The 20,138-nt window shown below is 38.0% G+C and overlaps 1 protein-coding gene across 1 annotated transcript; it reads right to left on the reverse strand.

Moving 5' to 3' along the window:
• Positions 1–778: 778 nt before the first annotated feature.
• Positions 779–16,930, reverse strand: LOC129439862 (chemerin-like receptor 1). The gene is made up of 2 exons (XM_055198720.2): positions 16,793–16,930; positions 779–5,100 (listed from the first exon to the last, which is right to left on the reverse strand). Exon 2 carries the CDS (start codon positions 5,088–5,090, stop codon positions 4,071–4,073), a length of 1,020 nt encoding a protein of 339 aa, XP_055054695.2. The 5' UTR covers positions 5,091–5,100; positions 16,793–16,930; the 3' UTR covers positions 779–4,070.
• Positions 16,931–20,138: the final 3,208 nt, after the last annotated feature.

Genomic DNA, 20,138 nt, shown 5'->3' on the forward strand with positions numbered 1-20,138 from the left:
TACATTATCAACTTACTTGGTTTTGAAGGCATTTTGTGAAACTTGAAAAACACAAAAAAAAAAATGCTGGTGGGCAACTTTTAAAAAAAGGCTCGCGGGGAATGAGTTAATTTACTTAAATAAAAATCCTTTGTGTTGAGCTCTGCTATTGAAGTAACTTTAAGGTTTATCAGGAAGTTTAGATTTCCTGAACAACTTTTACAAGCGTTACAGAAGTCTCTTTTATCTTTTGCTTCATTAACAGACAGTAATGTGAGAAATAGAAAACGTTAAAATTCAGGCTTATGTTTATGTGCTAGTAAGGCATACAATGCATTTTTTTTAAACATGCTACACATTTTTTTTCTTTCTTGGACTATGGACTCCTAAAGTAGCCTTGGCCACCCCATGCATAAAATTCTAGTTCAGCCATATGAGCATTGACATTTTATGCAGAAACAGTGCCTATAGTGTCCAATACATTTTTTATGTTCAGTCTGAATCCATTTGAACTCCCTTATTCTTGCTGGTAAAAAAAACTGTGCCAACCCACATTCCTGGAGTTTCACCAACCCTTGATCCCACCAACATTACTATTTCACCCACTGTCTCACTTACTTCATTTTCATAGAAATGGCTTCACTCCTTTGACTCAGACACTTGGCCCAAGCATAAGCAAATGGCCATCAACTTAAAAAAATGTGTCCTGTTGCATGGTGTCCAATGAATTTTTTATGTTCAGTCTGAATCAATTTACACTCCCTTATTCTTGCTGGTAAAAAACACACATAAAGAGGACTGTTTTTATTATTTTTACTATAAATGACTATTATATTTTATAATAAATGCACATGTCTGTATACATATATACATATGAATAAGAAATACAATAGGACATTGAGCACAACAACATACACAGACCTACAAGTACAGTATATTTTCCACACAAAGAGAAATGTATGCAAAAAACGTATTTGACATGTCTGCCAGAGCTTATGTTGCAAAGGAGGGTGATATCAGACCATATCGATATAGAAAATACCAAAGAAAATATATTAACAAAACTCTGGATACTGTTTGTCTAATACGGGTTTTAGTTAGTAATGTAATATTGTTTAGTAATGTTGTAATGTATACCAAATCGACATTTCGCTATAGGTTGTACATGCTAAAACTGTGTATGTGACAAATAAAAATCTTGTTATAGACATTACAGTGCTTGTTTACATTTACAAACATATAAAAATAAATGATTATGACACCAAAAAAGCTCCATTGTACAGGTTATATTACTTCATCATCTATAAGAGTCAGCGGTGGACAGTAGTGAAGTATTCCCGATCTATTCAGAGTGTTTTTTTTACTAAAAAAGATTCACTACATTACAAAACATGCTACTTTGGACATAACATCATACTTTTTACTCCAGTACATTAAAGGTGCAGTGTGTAAATTTTAGCTGCATCTAGTGGTGAGGTTGCGAATTGCAACCAATGGCTTAGTCCACTGCTCAGCCCTCGCTTTTGAAACACACAGGCTGCGTACGAAAACTCAAGGCAGTGACTCGTTGCCTCGCTACCTCATTAGGAAATGGAGGCATTCGGACTTTCGGACACACTTCAAAGGCAGCGTGTTTGAAATTTAAACAGAGAGCACCTTTGTGATAACTAATCACATATTTGAAAACTACAATATTAATTTCTTGCTAGAAATGCAATTAAAAGGTGTAAAAAGTGAAAATCCTTTATTTACATTAAATTTGTGCTCCAGTCGCTTCCTTGGCCGCCATTTTTTTTCCGAACTCGACCAGGCTCGACCAATCACATTCTTATTGTACACCCACGCATATTTACCTCAAGAGACAGGAAGTAAACCTAACATTAAATTTGGACATGCCTTGATGCCTTGGAAAGCTACCGCAGAAGGCAGCAATTTAGAGTTTTCGGAAGCAGCCGTAGAAAATCTACAGTAGCTGCCACCGGAGTACTAGGTAAAAAAGTTTGTCCGTTAAGGGCTTCTGTAGAAACATGGTGGCACAAAATGGTGACTTCCATGTAAGGGACCCTCAGTGTATGTAGATAAAAAGTCTCATTCTAAGGTAATAAAAACATAACGGTTCATTATGAAAGGTCTTTATACACCTCTGATAATATAGTTTTGTATATAAATTTGCATTTCTGTCAAGAGATCCTTCTAAAAATTGCATACTGCACCTTTAAGTATTAAATTAAATTCAATATGAATGAAAGTAAAAAGCTTTAGAATTTAGTTAAGTAAAAGTTTTCCAAATAAAAACACTGTATGCTTACAGTTTTAAACATCTACATGTAATACAAACACATGATTTATATGACTTTATGTACAAAACATCAAATGACACTTATATCTTAATGCTTCTATGCCAAACATTGACATATACTGTATGTACAAAGCATTTAGCCTAATCAGGCCTGAAAATCCCCCACCTTTCGGCGAAATTCCCCATTTTGAAGCCAAAACAGGTGATCCACGTGAATCGTGTAGATTCGATAAGACATTTTTGGGGGTTGGGGGGTATGCGCGCGTTGTTTGTTGACGCCCCATTCGCCGTCATCCAATATGTATCCCAGACATTAGATTTGTTTGAGTTCATGCCGCGCTGCAAAAACCGACAGGCAGGTGACATCAAAGTACCACGAGAGTGAATTGAGAAGTCATAAGGAAGTCTGCTTTTGAACGGCTCTCGCGCTACTGTGATGTCATCCGTCTTTCTGTGTTTTTCGTCATATGCTTCACATGCTTGTTGAAGAAGATGCGTAGAACGACTGCCTTCGGGATGAAAAGTCAAGTGTAAGACACAAAACGCTGTAAAATCAATTAAAACAACATATTTAGGCCTACACAGACTGACACTGCAAAGTGACCTGAAATATTTTTTAATTGGAATGGATTGGAACGAATGATGGGCATACTCCTCGCTTGTAAGTCACATTGGTCTACCATTACTAGCCTACTGCTGTAAATACGTAAATGTAAATAGGGTAAAACTGCAAAATATTGCGTGAAATGCTGTTAATAAGAACATACTGCTAGCTACTAATATTGTTAATAAGAAAGTTTATCGTTTACAGTAACATTTAAGCGATTTTAGACTATTTGAGGGACAAAGATGCTAAAGTGAACTGTTTTCGGTGCGCATACGGGCACAAACTCAAGAGCCCACGCACTGAAACGCGCGTTTTAAAAAATCACGCAAACACATTATTTCTTTGGGCTTGACAGGAGATATACGCACAAATAATCTTGTAATACCACAGTCTCTGCAAGTATTCTTATTAAAACTGTCATTTATTAAAGTGAGCAGTTGATCATATGTCAGTGTATAGATCAGCGCTTCTCCATCGGTGTTAAAGGGACAGTTCCTCTTATAAGAAATGCTTATGTTTGAGTTACTTTATTTGTTACATAGTTCTTTTCTATTTTATATGCTTGTCATTTCTTGATTTGTTTTTATTTTGTTTTCCCACATCACTTTTTTGCTGATCTGAAAATTACTCAACCCATGACTCAAAAACAATAATGTAATTCATTTAACCAGTGCTATATTGTAAAATGAAGTAATTTTAAATGACATGTAGGCCTTCAGGTCCACCCTATTCCAAGGCCAACTTAAAATTGTATGGCCTTGCGACTGATGGTCAGATTATGGCAAAATAAAATTATTGCAGATGTAAAATAGTAAGGGAATGCTACTTGTTACAGCTTTCCACATTTATCAACCCATTTAATTAAACATGGTTTCTGTTACTAGTCAAATGTTTACAATTTACAATCTAAATTGTCCGTCAGAAATAAATAATTGAAATAATGGTCATAATGTATTTTTTGCTTATGTTATGGTGTGCATTTTGTTTCTGCGGAGGATGTTGGGTTCCTTCCTTCTTTTTTTGTCCTTGGCCAATCACATGCCTGAAGAATAAACAAGTTAAGTTACAGCATGTCCCCTAATGAGGCCGTATTTTTTGTTCTGTGGGAGTCCCCCCACCTCATGGCCTCAGAGGCCACGTCGCCCCTCGAACACCCTTCTCACCTTTTTCACCCCTGACCCGTTTTCATGCATGGTTATTCCTCTGTAAAGGCATGGAATCAGTCTCTGTTCTAATTTCAGTGTGATCCGGGTCGTGCTGAAACCATTGCATTTTATTGCTACACCCAACTAAAATGTAGATGAGCGGACAGGTGAAGCAGTGGGTTGTAGCGAGTGCCGTTGATGCTGGAAGTCCATATTCAAGCACACCAGGGGACAGACTGCCCGAAGTACCTTGAATCAGGGTTAGGAAGATTTGCGGGCTCCAGGACACAAAGTAGGCAACCTTAACCGCACAGATGATCTGTGTCTGCTTCTTACAGTGATCACAGTGGTGATATGACTTGGATACCTGACACAAACAACTGACGAACATTACAAAAGCTGGGATAAGAAGCCCAAACAGAAATCGGGAGATGACGACAGCCTTTAGCTTTTTAATGCTCTCTGCAGTTGGTTTGGAATCATGATTAAGGTCAAAGTCGTCAATACACTGAAAATTCTGAATCTCTCTGGAAAACAGGGACGGCATTGCCAAGACAGCTGCAAAAGTCCAGGAGAATGAAATCAGAATCATGTTAAGGTTCTTGCACCACCTTGTGCATGGGCTTTTAGAAATAGCAGTGCTAACGCTCCAAAGGCTCAACATGGTCGCTGTGGAAAACATACTGCTATAGATGATGTAGGATGACAGCTTGCAACTGACAGCTCCATATTTCCATTCAAAGTCATTATAAGCGTAGAGGAATTGAAACACAACAGACACACAAGAGAGCAGGTGTGTTACAGCCAAGGCCAAAATCCAAATGACAACCTTTTGGAAACTCTCGTATTTCCTGCAGCAAATGAGCATGATGGTGAAGTTGAGAGTCACGCCCATGATCACAACGATGCAGTATGCTGCAAGGTACATCAACCTGACTTGATGTTTATACTGTAGATACTGTTGATATAGTGTTATGTTTACTGTTGGTGCTGCTGCTGGTGGTACTGTTACATTTGTTAGAAGTTCGGAATCATAATCGTAGTCCTGGGTGGTCGACATCTTGTAAAGCCTGAAATAAAACCAAATAATTTATTAGACACTAAATAATGTAGTGTTTTCTTTTTTAAGATTTAAAATATGCACTTATTAAGTGCACAAAATAGTAAATACTTAACAAATATCTTAAAACAACATGTTGCCCTGGATCAACAAAACAAAAAACAGTTTTAGTATAACGAAAATAATAATCAAACACACTTCTTTACATACTGATGCACATGTACAAATTATTTCAGTTAAATGACTTCCATTTAAACATGTTGAAAGGTTTAAAAGGTTTTGCAGCTTTCCTAGACCAGGGCAGCAGTTAGCAACAGCAGGCAGTGGTTTGCTGATCTCAAGTTTGTGGCCAGGAAAAAGGCTAACTGCCCAGCCTTAACCCTCCACCCATGATTTAGATGTAGACGTTAGGAGGATTGTGCAATTAATTGTTTTTGATTTTCAATTTAAACTTTTTGTTCAAACAATACAAAAACAACATAATCAAGGTAAAACGATTATTGTGTGATTCAAATATAAATTGTGTGCTGCTGGACTGATGTGTAGCCTATTGCAACACTTAAGAAACAGATTAAATAAATGCATGTTTTCGAAGTCACAGAGTGATCGTGTGAAATAATCGCAATTATGGTTTTAAGAAAAATAATCGAGCAGCCGTAGAAGGGGGGTGTATTTGACTTTATGTGGCAATGCAAGAACTGAAAGCCGGATGACATCAAAGTACCGCGAAAGCGATATGAGAAATCACATGAAGAGTTCCGTTGCAAAACGAGATAAATCCATTTTTTTTACATTTTTGTCAAAACATGTTTATTATTATGTTATATCATGTTATTATTTTGTTTTATGGTGCTACTTAGCTGTATTTTTTAAATGATGAAGATTTAAATCAAAACAAACCAACTGCAGTTGAATTGAAATTAATGCACCCCCAAAAAACAAGATTTCTGAACAATTAAAAAAATGGTGGTTATCTCGTTTTGCAACGAAACTTTTCATATGGAAAAGTCTGCTTACTTATTGCTCTGAACACAGCTTTTGCGGTCAACATCGCGTTTTAAGTGACGTCACCTTACTGTATGTATGGGATGATCTACTCTAGTCTATACCAGATAAGGACACGGAAGCACATGCATGTATAAACCACCCGGCATTTAATAAACGTGCTAGAATCTAGATATGGACCGTTTCTTATTTAGAAAGGTCAGGTGCAGCCACAATGTTTGTGTGAGCAAAAATGTGCGGTTTTTGGTTGTGTCCTTTTAAATGCAAATCAGCTGATCTCTGCACTAAATGACAGTGCTGTGGTTGGATAGTGCAGATTAAAGGAACACGCCCAGATTTTGGGAATTTAGCTTATTCACCGTATCCCCCAGAGTTAGATAAATCCATACATACCTTTCTCATCTCTGTGCGTTCTGTAACTCGGACTGACGCAGCCCCCGCTAGCTTAGCTTAGCACAAAGTCTGGAAGTGAATGGCTCCAACTAGCAAACTGCTCCCAATAATTGACAAAATCACGCGAACATTTTCCTATTTATGTGTTGTGGTTTGTATATTAACAACATGTAGAAATAACAAGGTCATATGAGAAACAGCCATCTTTTAACAATATACATACTGGGAGTTATATTCTCAGAAGGCGAAGCATTGCTACTGGGCGAAGTGATTTGCTCGCAGCACCCGTGAAGCCCCTTGGTGAGGAGCAGAGAGTTCGGTCAGAATTGTGCAAATCACTCCGCACAAATAGCAGTGCTTCGCTTTCTATAGTTCCCAATGTATACTGTTAAAAGATAGCTGTCTCATATGACCTTGTTATTTGTACACATTGTGACTATACAAATCACAACACATAAATTGGGAAAATGTTCGTGTTATTTTGTCACTTATTGGGAGCAGTATGATAGCTAAAGCCATTCATTTCCAGTCTTTGTGTTAAGCCAAGCTAGCGGGAGCTGCGTCAGACAGAGTTACAGCACGCACGGAGATGAGAAAGGTATGTATGGACTTATCTAACTCTGGGGGATACGGTGAATAAGCTAAATTCCCAAAATCTGGGCCTGTTCCTTTAAGGGGCGGTATTATCCTCTTCTGACATCATAGCCAGATTTCAATTACCTATTTTTTCACATGCTTGCAGAGATTGGTTTACCAGAACAAATACTTATACTTAATACTATATTTATTCCTTTATTTGTCCCTCTTAAGGGAAAATTGTATTGGGCAATACAGTAAAAGTAAAGTAAAGCTGCACAACAGAACACCTCCATCAATAACAATTCACAATCATACAATCATGTCCTTTAAATTTAACAGGCTTGTAGCCATTGGAACAAAATAATTCCTATAGTGGTTGTATTTAAACCTTGCAGTGCGGAACCATCGAACCGAAGTCATTTAAATTCAAGATAAAGTATATGAATCATTTTCCTTGCCTGTTTAAAAGCAATTTTGTTGAATATGGTTTGAAGATTGGGGTAAACCCCCAAACCGACCACTTTCATTGCCACGTGCACCAGCCGAGTCAACTGTTCTCTCAATGTGCACCAAACCAGGCGGCTATACCATACAATACTTTCAATACAGGCATGATAAACAACAACATTCAACACTGTGACACCAAAAAGTCTGAGTCTCTGTAAAAAGTACAGTTTTTGTTGCACTCTTCGACACATATTATCTACAATCGCTTCCCATGAAAGTTTATCATCATAAAGCAGACCTAAGTATTTGTATGAAGCGACATGTCTAATGGGCTCATTGTTGTTAATCATAATAGGTGAGTGGTTGCCAACTGATCTGAAATTGCAAATCATTTCCTGTGTTTTTCCAACATTTACTACAAGACTGTGTTCCCTTTCAATCTCCTCGTAACAAACTTAGTTAATATAATGCTGACTGGCCTCATCCTCATACAGAAGACCAAGAATGGCAGTATCATCTGAAAATTTTACAACAATTTTCCAGGATGGTGACTCCTATAAGAAATGCATGAAACCATTTAATACTTTATGGATTTACAGCCATACTACTTAGTTTGGAAAGCATAAGGTCTGGTTGCACGGTATTAAAAGCAGAGCTTGGATCAAGGCATAAGCCTTATGATCCTCCAGATGTTTTAAATCATGATGCACCACAGTAAGGATAGCATCATCAAAATGTCTTTGCTACCGGTGCATTCATTTCCACAGTATATGCATTTGATATATTCCCATAGCACTTCTCCAAAATATTAATACCCCTTGTATTTGAATTAACATCTTGTTGAAAACCAGAAAGAAATCTTAAGATGACAATGATTCATATCAACCAGAACAAACAGAGGAGAATTTGGCATACGTTGGAGCTGCTGTTGCACGCACTCAGACACCTGCGTCACAGCTCTTACTGTGTTTCCATCCGGTGCCACATAAATAACGCAGATGACAACATTGCCAAACTCACGTGGCAAATAAAAAAGCCGTAAGCTAATGCACAGCAGTTCCACGTCTCTGTCACTGATAATCTCCCTTATAGTAATGCAGCCACAACACCGATTATTTCTATAAACACAAACCCCACATCCGTAGGATTTTCCTGACCTGACCAGGTCTCTGTCCGGCATGTCTGCACGCACCAGTGTGAAACCATCCACCTGAACATAGGCATCAGGTACGTCAGGTTGAAGCCACGTCTCTGTTACAGCCAAGATGCATGCTTCTTGGTATGAATCATGACGAGAAATTGAAAAAGTTCATCAATTTTATTTTGTAATGAACGGGCAAGATTATTGAAGGTAGGGCTGGACGGTTTCCTCTCCTCCTCAAACGCTGTCGTACCCTTCCCCGTTTACCTCTGCCGGCTAGTGCTTAAACACTTAATTTAACTACTGTGTCATTTTGGCATAACTAGTCAAGTGAACAGCTGCATTTACGTTAAGTAGTCTAAATCAGTAAAAGTATCACAATGTATTTCTAATACAGGAATGGCAAATTAGCATGTTACCTTTTACACAAGAAAATTATTCAATAAATAAATAAATATGCTGCAAGTTTAACCCCCCCAATGGTAGACCCAAAGTTACGCCCTTGCATCAAAATAGAAAATACACTAAAAACAAGTCTTTCAAAGGCAATTTAAAATTCAGACTTCACCACTATGTGCAATTATATAGGCAGCAGAATAGACATGAGTTTTTAGTAAAGATTTCAAACATTCCAGCGAGTTGCTGCCTTTAATATGGGAAGGAAGGCTGTTCCAGAGGGCATGAAGCGGCCAAGGCACGATGCCTTTAGTTTTTAGCCTGGATTTATTGACATTCAATTTGAAACCAGAGAACGACCGCAACATCTAATCTAGCAGGGTCATTGCAGTTCAACAGGGCAGAGACATATTTTAATGATGTAGTCCTTTAAAAACCACTAGCAAGACCTTATATTTTACTCTAAATTCCACGTGCAGCTAATGCAGAGAGATCAGTATCCTAATTTAAATTTTTGTGCTTTATAGGGTGTTCGCCAAGGCTATAGGAGGTCCGGGACCCCCCAGCCCCCCATCAATTCAAACACGTTCTCTACTAAACTAAATTTTAATACAGCTGAATGCCTAAAAAGGTTTTTATTTGTATAGTACCTGCTTCTATTGTCAGACAACAAAACAAGTATGAAATACTGATTGAACGTGACCAAATATAAGTACTTGTATACACGTTGTTAACCACTAACCAGCAATCTTACTTCAGCTGAACTATTAAAGTCCATCTGTGTAAAAAACTGTGAAACTGAGCTACGTGATGTTTACTTGTCCAAATTTCAAAACAAATAAGGAGCACACACAGGGGCGTCGTTAGGCAATTTTTATGGGGGCATTAGCCCCCCGTCCAAAATTCTTCTCAGCCCCCCTAAAAATTTTGCTGTTAGCTCCATAAACTGGAATTCGTGATCACTTTAGTCCCCTTTAAATTTCATTTGAAAACGCAGCAGGGCAGACTTAGTCTCTTTCCCCTCTGCGACTTTCAGCATGTTCAGCCCATGCAAAACAGTGAAATACTCCACTAAAATGGCGGAGCTAGAGCGATGTCTGGGGTGTCCAAATTTAGATGCGCTACTTTCACTCCCTCAAAAATGTATTTCCTGTTTTAACATCTTTATTTTCAACGTGCTGCAGCAAAGCACACTGATAAAAACAAATGTTAAGAAAATATTAACGTACTTTGCGAATTTTACATAATGATTTCATCGCAGGCTGGAATTCGAGGGTGCATATGTAGTATTTGTCTTTCTGTGGACTGAATAAAGTCTAAATTGGCTCTTTTTCTCTTTGTATTGTTTTACAACAAAACCCCACGCCATGTTTTTATTCTTGAAGTAATTTTTTTACTTTGTTGATGAGATTAACTGTGTTGGACTGCTGCCTTGAATTTGAAAACGCATTGTGTGCGCGCCACTTTGTTGACCAAAGTGCTTTCCACTCTCAACTTACCCAAGGGAACAAAGAAAACAAAGCACATCAAACATAGAAAATACACTAAAAACAAGTCTTTTAAAGGCAATTTGAAATTCAGACTTCACCACTATGTGCAATTATATAGGAAGCAGAATAGACATGAGTTTTTAGTAAAGATTGAAAAGCGAGTTCCAGCGAGTTGCGGCATTTAACATAGGAAGGAAGGCTGTTCCAGAGGGCGTAAAGCAGCAAAGGCTCGATGCCCTTTAGTTTTTAGCTGGGATTTAGGGACATTCAATTTGAAACCAGAGGACGACCGCAACAATCTGGCAGGGTCATAGCAGTTCAACAGGGCGACTTTCAGCATGTTCAGCCCATGCAATACAGTGAAATACTCCAATAAAATGGCAGAGCTACAGAGGTGTCCAAATTTAGATGCGCTACTTTCACTCCCTCAAAAATGTATTTCCTGTTTTTGACGTGTGTATTTCGACGTGCTGCAGCACAGCACACTGATAAAAACAAATGTTAAGAAAATATTAACGTATGTTGCGAATTTCACATAATGATTTCATCTCAGGCTGGAATTCGAGGGTGCATATGCAGTATTTGTCTTTCTGTGGACTGAATAAAGTCTAAATTGCCTCTTTTTCTATTTGTACTGTTTAAAACGAAACCCCATACCATGTTTTTATTCTTAAAGTATTTTTTTACTTTGTTGATGAGATTAACTGTGTTGGACTGCTGCCTTGAACTTGAAAACGCATTGTGTGTGCGCCACGGCGCTTCCTACTCAATAGTGCGAGTGCACAGACCTAAATGAGTTCATGTTAACGTCTTTTCAAGTTTATGGACAAATAGACATCAAAATGTCTCTAAATAGATGTCTATCATAGTAAAAAATTGATTATCTTAAACATTTTATTGCATTTGGTCTTATAGGCCTACCTGTTGAAGTCTCTGTCATTAAAGTTAACTAAATAAGAAAACAAGAAGACCAAATCTGTCTTGTAACAAAGATAAAGCCAATTTATCTTAAATAGGCTCAATAGGCTACTTTTTTGTCAAAAGTGTTGTTTATGGAGTTAAATTTTACTAAAGATGCAGTTAACATGAGATCTTTTGTTTCATTAACAGCAGGGCTGGGTATTGGTAAGGGCCTCACGATGCGATACATATCACGATACATGTGTCATGATACAATGTATCACGATACAATACAATACGCTGCATGTTGCGATACACTGCAATACTTTTTTTATTAAAAAGATGTAAAAAAAGAGCTGAATTTTTTTAAAACCTTTTTTTAAGCTAAATAGCTTCCATAGATCGGCTTTGAAAGCTGCAGGTGTTTTTAATTTTTCTGCCATTTTCTCATTCCTGCTAACTTCTGAGACATTGCCCGAATGAATGTATATGTTAGACAGTGATGGGCAGTAACGCGTTAGAAGTAACGCATTACTGTAATCCGATTCCAAGTAACGAGTAAAGTAAGGGATTACAATTGCAAAAACAGTAATTAGATTACTGTTACTTCCCCGTAAGCAGGCTGCAATACTGCGTTATTTTTTAATCTTGATTTTGTTTCGTGAGACTCTCTCGTGTCGTGACACGAGTCGAGTGACAATGACGTATGAGCGCCGCGCCGTCAGTCAGTGTAGTGTTGAACGTGAAAAGAAAACATGGAGCGCAGAAGAGAGCAAGACTATGCAGCGTTTAATGCTTGGAAGTACCGACATTACTTTGAGTTTAACCCAGTTAAAGGTGACAAAAACATCAGCGTCCGCTGTACACTCTGCGTGGGAATAAAACTTTTATACACAGTAGGGCTGCACGTTTTCAAGATTTTAATTAACCGTTAACCGACACCCTTAGCGGTTAATACTCGGTTAACCATATTATGCGCAAGGCAACCCAGAGATACAGACACACGATAAAGGGGTAGTTATTAATTTTTAACACCTTTAATAACTGGTTGGACCACATTTAAAACAAAATTAATTTATAGAAATAAAACGCTGTGGTAAGGATAGAGCAGCTTAAGTATGTCACTGACTTTTGCGTTCGCGGGGATGGTAGGCAGGGCGAAGGTACTCGCAGGCTCCGCGGCCGCCTCTCTATGATGCCCGGGTGTTGGCTGGGTTTGTCGCGATAGTCGGTGAAACGGTGATTGCCGGTGCTTCAGCCTCTCACCGGTTAGATCACTTGCCCACCCCGACACCGTCTTTCACCGTCGTTTTGATATTTTCTTGTAATTAAATCATTTAGCTTTGTTAGAGAGAGCAAACACTTATAACTGAATGTGTCTGCTGCATGAATTCACAGCGGAGCTGAACGCGCATCACGTCACAAAGCAGCAGGTGTCAGATTTCATTTATTTCTGTCAGAGTTTGCGAGGCGAGCTCAATGACCAGAAGATAGCAGAAGCCGCGTGCTTACTCGTTTTTGTTATAATGCACATATATGATGTTTAATATAAGCGAGATAGTTTTGTTGTATTTTTTATCAAGAAAAATAATAAACCCATCATTCAAGCAGCGCTTTATGGAGGAGTAGCCGGTTGCACTGCTTGGAACTGGCGAGTTCTGTGAGAATTACCTGCGCACATTGACTCAAGCACTTAATTAAACCAGCTGTTTATTCATAAGCACGCAAATTCATACGCGATTTAATGCAGCTTATGCAAGCGCTGCATTTAAACAATTGCGTAATTCAATAGTGAAAGTAAAATGCACACGTCTGCATGCATTAACCGGTGGGAAAATTCTGTCACCGCAGCAACCCTAGGTTGTACATCATGAAGTATATAAGCACTGCATTGCAATACTTGCATTTTGCCCTGTCATTCTCGATTTTAAAGTGCTCCCACACTGTGCTTTTCTTTGCCCGCTTCATATTAGAAAACTGCTACTATTTGTGGACATTACAAATGTCTTGGAGCGCTTTGGCGGTCTCTGGTGGTGCAAAAATGTATTACAACTAAATTCAATGCACGCCATTAATGCCTTTTAACCGAGCAAAATGTTTCACTCGGTTAAACAATTTTTAACGGTTAATCGGTTAATCGGTTAACCATGGACACCCCTAATACACAGTAAATGAAATCTGATGTAAAACAACAGACTATATATCTATATTTCATGGATTATACGCATTTGTGGACAAGCTGACATGACCGCTGCGGCTCCATCTCATACACGTTCACGCGAAATCTGATGTAAACAACAGACTATATATCTATATTTCATGGATTATATGCATTTGTGTACAGAAATGGTCATTTGATGAATTCTATTAAACTGATTTCATGGGTTATTCACACATCTAAAACAGACTGGATTTGACTCGCGATCGTTATACACCAAGGTAAGAAGTCCCGTTTATATTCAGCATGTTGTCATCTGGACTTCTGTAACAAAATACTACATTTATGATGCTAGAGCATCTGTATCTCAAAACAGAGACCATACACAGATGCTAAACCCCTAGACCTTTTAAACGATGTATAGTAATGTTAATTTAATATTGTTAAAGGAATAGTCTACCCTTTTGCCATATTAAACTATGTTATTACCTCAACTTAGACGAATTAATACATATCTATATTTTTTCAATGCGTGCACTGTACAGCGCGTCGTGAATGTGTTAGCATTTAGCATAGCCCCATTCATTCCTATGGTACCAAACAGGGAAGCCACCAAACACTTCCGTGTTTTCCCTATTTAAACACTGTTACATGAGGAGTTATACCAGTAAGTATAGTGCCACAAAATAAAACTTTTTTTTGGTACCATAGGAATGACTGGGGCTGGGCTGGGTGCTAGCACATGCACGGCGCGCTGTACAGTGCACGCATTGAAAAAATATAGATATGTATTCATTTGTCTAGGTTGAGGTAATAACAGTTTAATATGGCAAAAGGGTAGACTATTCCTTTAAATTAATGTTTGTAGACAGTAGGCTATATAGATATTGTTAGCAGCGTTAAAGAAAGAGACGCCATCACGCCCACGAATAAGTGCGTGTCGAGAGGTAAAAACAGAGAATGTTTAATTTGATTCAATTTTAGATGATGAAATATGCAGAAAGAATAGAATTAGGCTGAATATAAGTTTTTCCCTTAAGTATGACACTTAAGGGGTAATAATAAGAATAATTTAAGGGTGTTGCATACAGTACAGTATAATCCCTTGAATGCTTCTCTTAGGTAAGGGTAATCGTTAAATGTTTCACGACAGCGACTCAGGTTTGTTGTTATAAAATACTATTGTTGCCATGGAGATGCAACAGAAAAAAACCGTAAGTTTTTTTGCGACACCTTTAAGTTTAAGGGAAACATAAGGGTGAACTTGAGGGAAAATTACACTTACGGTGCTTTATGCAACCGGGCCCTGTTGCTTTATACCGTAGCATTCAGGTCGTGCATCATGTTTTTGAAAAGTAATTAGTAAAGTAACTAATTACTTTTGAAAATAAGTAATCAGAAAAGTAACGGGATTACTTTCTTAGGGAAGTAATCAGTAACTAATTACTATTTCCAAGTAACTTGACCAACACTGATATTAGACAAGGACAGCGACAACTTGGCCTATAGCAGCGGCAGAGGAAGTAATTTGATGCACACAGAGATTTTATGGTTTTTAAAATATTGATAGTAGAGATTGAAATATCGACACACTATCGTGGAAAAATTATCACTATAGTTAGCTGTAACTATATTTTTGCACAGCCCTAACAGACAGTAAATCAGATGTGAGCAAAATAAAAGTTTAAAATTCAGCCTTACATATGTTTACATGCACTAGAATATAGGAATATTTATCTAATTTGGGGTAATATGAAGTAATCAGCAGTCATGAGATTCATTCATGCTTTTTGCAGATCATTTTCTTTCATGGGCTATACCCCGTAAAATAGCCTTGGTCACCCCCTGGCAACTCCATTTATTTCTAGCTCTGCCACTCTTTGTATGTAGACCTTACACTGAATAAAAAACTAATATATAATATATATATATATATATATATATATATATATATATATATATATATATATATATATTTATATATTTATATATTTATATTATTTATTTATTCTATTATACTCCCATGGGAGGGCTGAGCCCCCCTAAAATGAAAACCTTAGACTCGCCCCGGAGCAACCCAGATAAATGATCGGAAACGCGGTTTTGTGAACAGCTCATTCACGCGACAGCTCCATACAGTCTGATCTGAATGCTGATGCTTAGCTCACTGGACAAGGGCACGAAATTTGCATTAAAAAGGACTCGACATTTAATACGACGAGACTGATGCAAATCACAAGCTCAGAACGCGTAAGTTAAACGAATGAAACCCACACTTCACCGTGCAATATCTACTCAAGCAGATGAAAGCGTTCGCAACGCCCCTGAAAGTTTGGTTTGCATTACCTGTTTTGCACGGACAACATAGCGGACAATCAACCATATGTTAAAGATATTAATAGCGTTGGGTAACTTCCCAGATGGAGTTCTCAGCATGCGCAGGTAAAGTAGCTACACAAACAAACACCTAAAGATGCAGTTTTATTGCATTTACAGCCCACACACACACGGGTATCAGAACGTGTCCTATCTCCCCCAAAACAAACATGACCGTGGCCATGCAGCTTTTCCCTCATGGCGCTCACCGCAGAGTGTTTACATTTGACGTGATCGTACTTTAATGTATACATTCTTAAAAATGCTGCGTTACTTTACCACAGCGTTGGGTCAAAAAAAGGAAAAAAAAACAAGAAATTTTATATTAGACCCAACAATAGGTTATAACAACAGCATATGTGCTGAAGTGAAAGTAAAATCCGAGCACCTACAGACGGGATAGGCGGCCGGTGACTCATTTATTTAATCGATTTATATATTTTTTTTCTAATTTAGCCGATGATGTCATTTTTGGCCGAAATGTTGGTGCAACCTAAATAACAACAATTAAGATACCACCCAACGTCAAAACAGAAAAAAATCTATTTATAAATGCATAAACATTATGATTAAAGATCTTTAGCATCTCTCTAACAACGATACAAAAAATGCAAGATAAAAATATATCTGAAAAACATTGCATGCTGTAGCCATGCCACAAAACATCCAAATCACCGCACACGCGCTCTTACATCTGCAAGAACAAGTTATCTTGTTGATATATCTTAATTATCTTGCTAGTAAATTTATAAACAAATCCGAATTCAAAATAATTTTTTCCTTTGCTTTCTGCAGATTTTCTAAAAAAAATACTTACTTTTGGCAGTGAAACAAAGGAAACAATAAAATCAATCCAGTGGGCGTCCAGCAGAAAGAACTGTGCTGTGTGTAAAGGAGACCTGTAGGACTGCGACACAGACTGCACTGCAAGACGATGTTCTGTCTTACTGTTACTGAAAGTAGTTCGACATCCTTTTTTGTGGGTGTGGTTTCATAGGAAAAATGATTCAGTTTTTTTGCATAGCAGTATCAAATTAATGATTTGATATGATTAAAGATGCTTAAAGAACATGCTTATGCTGTTTCATTCAATAACTGAACTGCATTTATATTTATTAGGAACTGATGACAGCCATCTTATTGTGATACATGTTTCCACATGTTGTTGACCTTAAAATCAACATATGCTAAACAATAGCTAGTAATATTAAAAAATGTGTTATCTCATCTGGTTGCATTCCAGAAGACCTACCTTATTCAAAGGTAAAAGTGTTTAAAGAACAGTTGTCAGTCATCTCTGAATTTCCTGAAAGTCAATTCCCTAACGTTCTGAAAGTCATGTGAAGTGCAGTTTAAACTTTTCTCAGATCATCATGAACAAACTATACAATGAGTAACCATGCAAGGCAGATGTCCAGTGGCAGAAAATTCCAAAGGGAGTGGGAGACAACTGAATTAACCCTATAGCTCTTTGTTTGTAAACATGGGAATAATTAACTTCCTGTCAGAGAATCTTAACGGTGGGGTTCAACCAGGGCAGAGTGGGATTTTCAGCCCTAGATTTTATGCCTTAGACTGGCCCACTTAGTTCATGACTTAATAAAATAATATAATCTTCAGTTGCCTACATAAGTCTGCAACTGTTTTCTGCAGCCTTGCAATTAATTGCATTTTTCAAATATGTCATTTCCAATTCAATGCAAATATGGTAGCCTAAACCAGTGGTTCCCAAACTTTTTCAGCGTGTGGCCCCCCTTGTGTATGGTGCATTCCTTCGCGCCCCCCCAAAGAAAATTTGTGACAAAAAACTGTTTTAAAACTCAACATTTTAATATAAAAAACATTAAATTATACAAAAAAGTAGTGCTTTTGGTTAGTAGCCTTATTTTTTAGGTTTAATTAAACAGAATTCATGATAAATTAATGTTTCATAAAATCTCATAAAACTGCGGCCCCCTGACACCATCTCGCGGCCCCCCTGGGGCCCCGGCCCCCAGTTTGAAAACCACTGGCCTAAACAATTATGACTATTACCATAATCGTGCAGCCCGTAAAGTATTTTAATATTATTCAAGTAAACTTATTTAAAAACTACTGAAAGAGAAAAAAAGTGTTTGTGTTCCACTTATATTTCTATTTTAAAACAATGGTGGGTCTAGAGATTACCTTTTGGATTGAAAAAGTTTGTTAACCCCTGATATACAACACACAAGCTAGATTTATCAATACGGTATATGTTGAACGTTACGTGACCAAACCAGAAAACTGTGTCGATAGTTTCCAATTGCCGGTATGTGCTATCGGAGCTTGTTATTACTTTTTGTAGTTATGCCTTTTCTAATTTTAATATCTAAATATATACGAGAGAAGAAAATCCCTTTGTCGAAAGCTTATAAAGTATAAAAAAAAGTTAGTAATTTTTTTTTTTACTTAGGTTTAAGATGTTAATGAGCCACTGGACATCGGTTATTTTTGTCTTTGATAGCTCCTAAAGACTTCATGTATGAAAACAGCACCATGTCGGTGTAGAGCAGACAGAAACAGAAGCGATCTGCTATATTTTACCGGAATGTGGAAGTAATTTGTGCATACCCTATTGCAGGAAATGAGATGCAGATGAAAAGATAAATCTTTTTTTTTAGTACTTAGATCATCATATTGCCAAATAACTTAAGGCGTAACATTTTACTTGAGAAGACATCATATTCATATGAAACGTACTTTTTTCCAATAAATGTGATAAAAATAAATGATTTAAATAAAAATGATTTTTGCATCAAATAGATTTTTTTACGCCGTGATAGATTCAATAGACAATTCATTGTTACATCTATGACATATACAATTTGTAGATCATTTTCCTATTAAAGGCCTTTGTATCAAGTTGCGCTCAAGTTTATTTTAAATTTATTTGTGTGGCAAGTGCAATCAAATTTAGATGCGTCTGAAACAAAACTCGTGTTCACAGGCAAGCAGTTTTCCACGCGTTTTAGATGTAATGAACCCTAATGCAAGAATTCTTCCAATAAGTGGTCGGGACACAATCAACTTGAGCATAAAGTGGCGGGGATATCTCCCACCCGCAAATTACTCGTGGGGCTGGATACGTGCTGGCAGCCTACAGACAACATCGGCCCTCGTGGTCAAAAAATAACAGACCGGCCTACTGGGAAATCTCCCGGTTTTCCTTAGACCAATCCAGGCCTGGGTTCAGTGGTATTTTATGCATTCTGACTTGGGCTACATTTACACGTGGGCGGCTATTTTTATAAACGGACATTTCAACCTCTCCGGTTTCAAAAATAATATTGTACACACATGTCAGTTTTCAGAAAAGTGTTCATTTGCACGTACCTGTGCATATATGCCGTCAAGAGAAGCTCAACCCACGTAAGCCAATCACCAGCAGCACTGGTGGTGACACGGACTGGTTCTTTGTGTTGGAGGGAGGAGTTGTTGCAGTAGGTGTTTGATGATGTCATAGTACTGCGACAGCTATTCGAAATTTTGCTGCGTTCCAGGCAACCTGTGACCCGTAACTCACGACTTCAAAACCACGACTCATACTCTGAACTGGGAGAACATCGATCTAGTACGAGTTCACGGGTGGGAAGTCACGGGTTTGACTGCCTTTCCAGTGCACTTTCACCAGTAGAAGGTTGTAAAAACACGAGTTACAGGCTGCCTGGAACGCATAGGGTCGCGAGTCGTGTTTTTGAAGTCGTAACTCACGGGTTTAAAAACCTGCCTGGAACGCAGCATTAGACCTCTACGTGTGATTTCTCAACTCGGTCTCGCGGTACGTTGACATCATCCATCTGTCGGTTTTTGGAGCGCCGCATGAAGTCGAACGCACGTAAAATTGCTGACCTCCGAGCACTCGTCTCTGCTCTTCGACATAAATGGAGCAGCTAAATGAGTTTGCACGAACATAAATGTGATCTTGGAAGCATTCAGAGTAGCAGTCACATGTAAACATAGGTCGCACTTTTGACGTAGGTGCGAGCTCTGGCGCATACTCTGTGACGTTGCCTGCTTAAACATCCGTTTGTCCCAGTTTACATGCAACCGTGCAAACGAAGATTTTCAAGATCTCCACTCTGGCCGGAGTTTTTAGAAAAAAATCGAAGTCAGAGGCGAGTTCGCACAAACGAAGGTAAATC

The sequence above is a fragment of the Misgurnus anguillicaudatus genome, chromosome 22 (assembly GCF_027580225.2).
Source record: "Misgurnus anguillicaudatus chromosome 22, ASM2758022v2, whole genome shotgun sequence".
NCBI lineage: Eukaryota > Metazoa > Chordata > Actinopteri > Cypriniformes > Cobitidae > Misgurnus > Misgurnus anguillicaudatus.

Coding starts and splice junctions, on each gene's coding strand:
- LOC129439862 (XM_055198720.2), bottom strand. CDS start 5,090: ATGTCGACCACCCAGGACTACGATTATGATTCCGAACTTCTAACAAAT.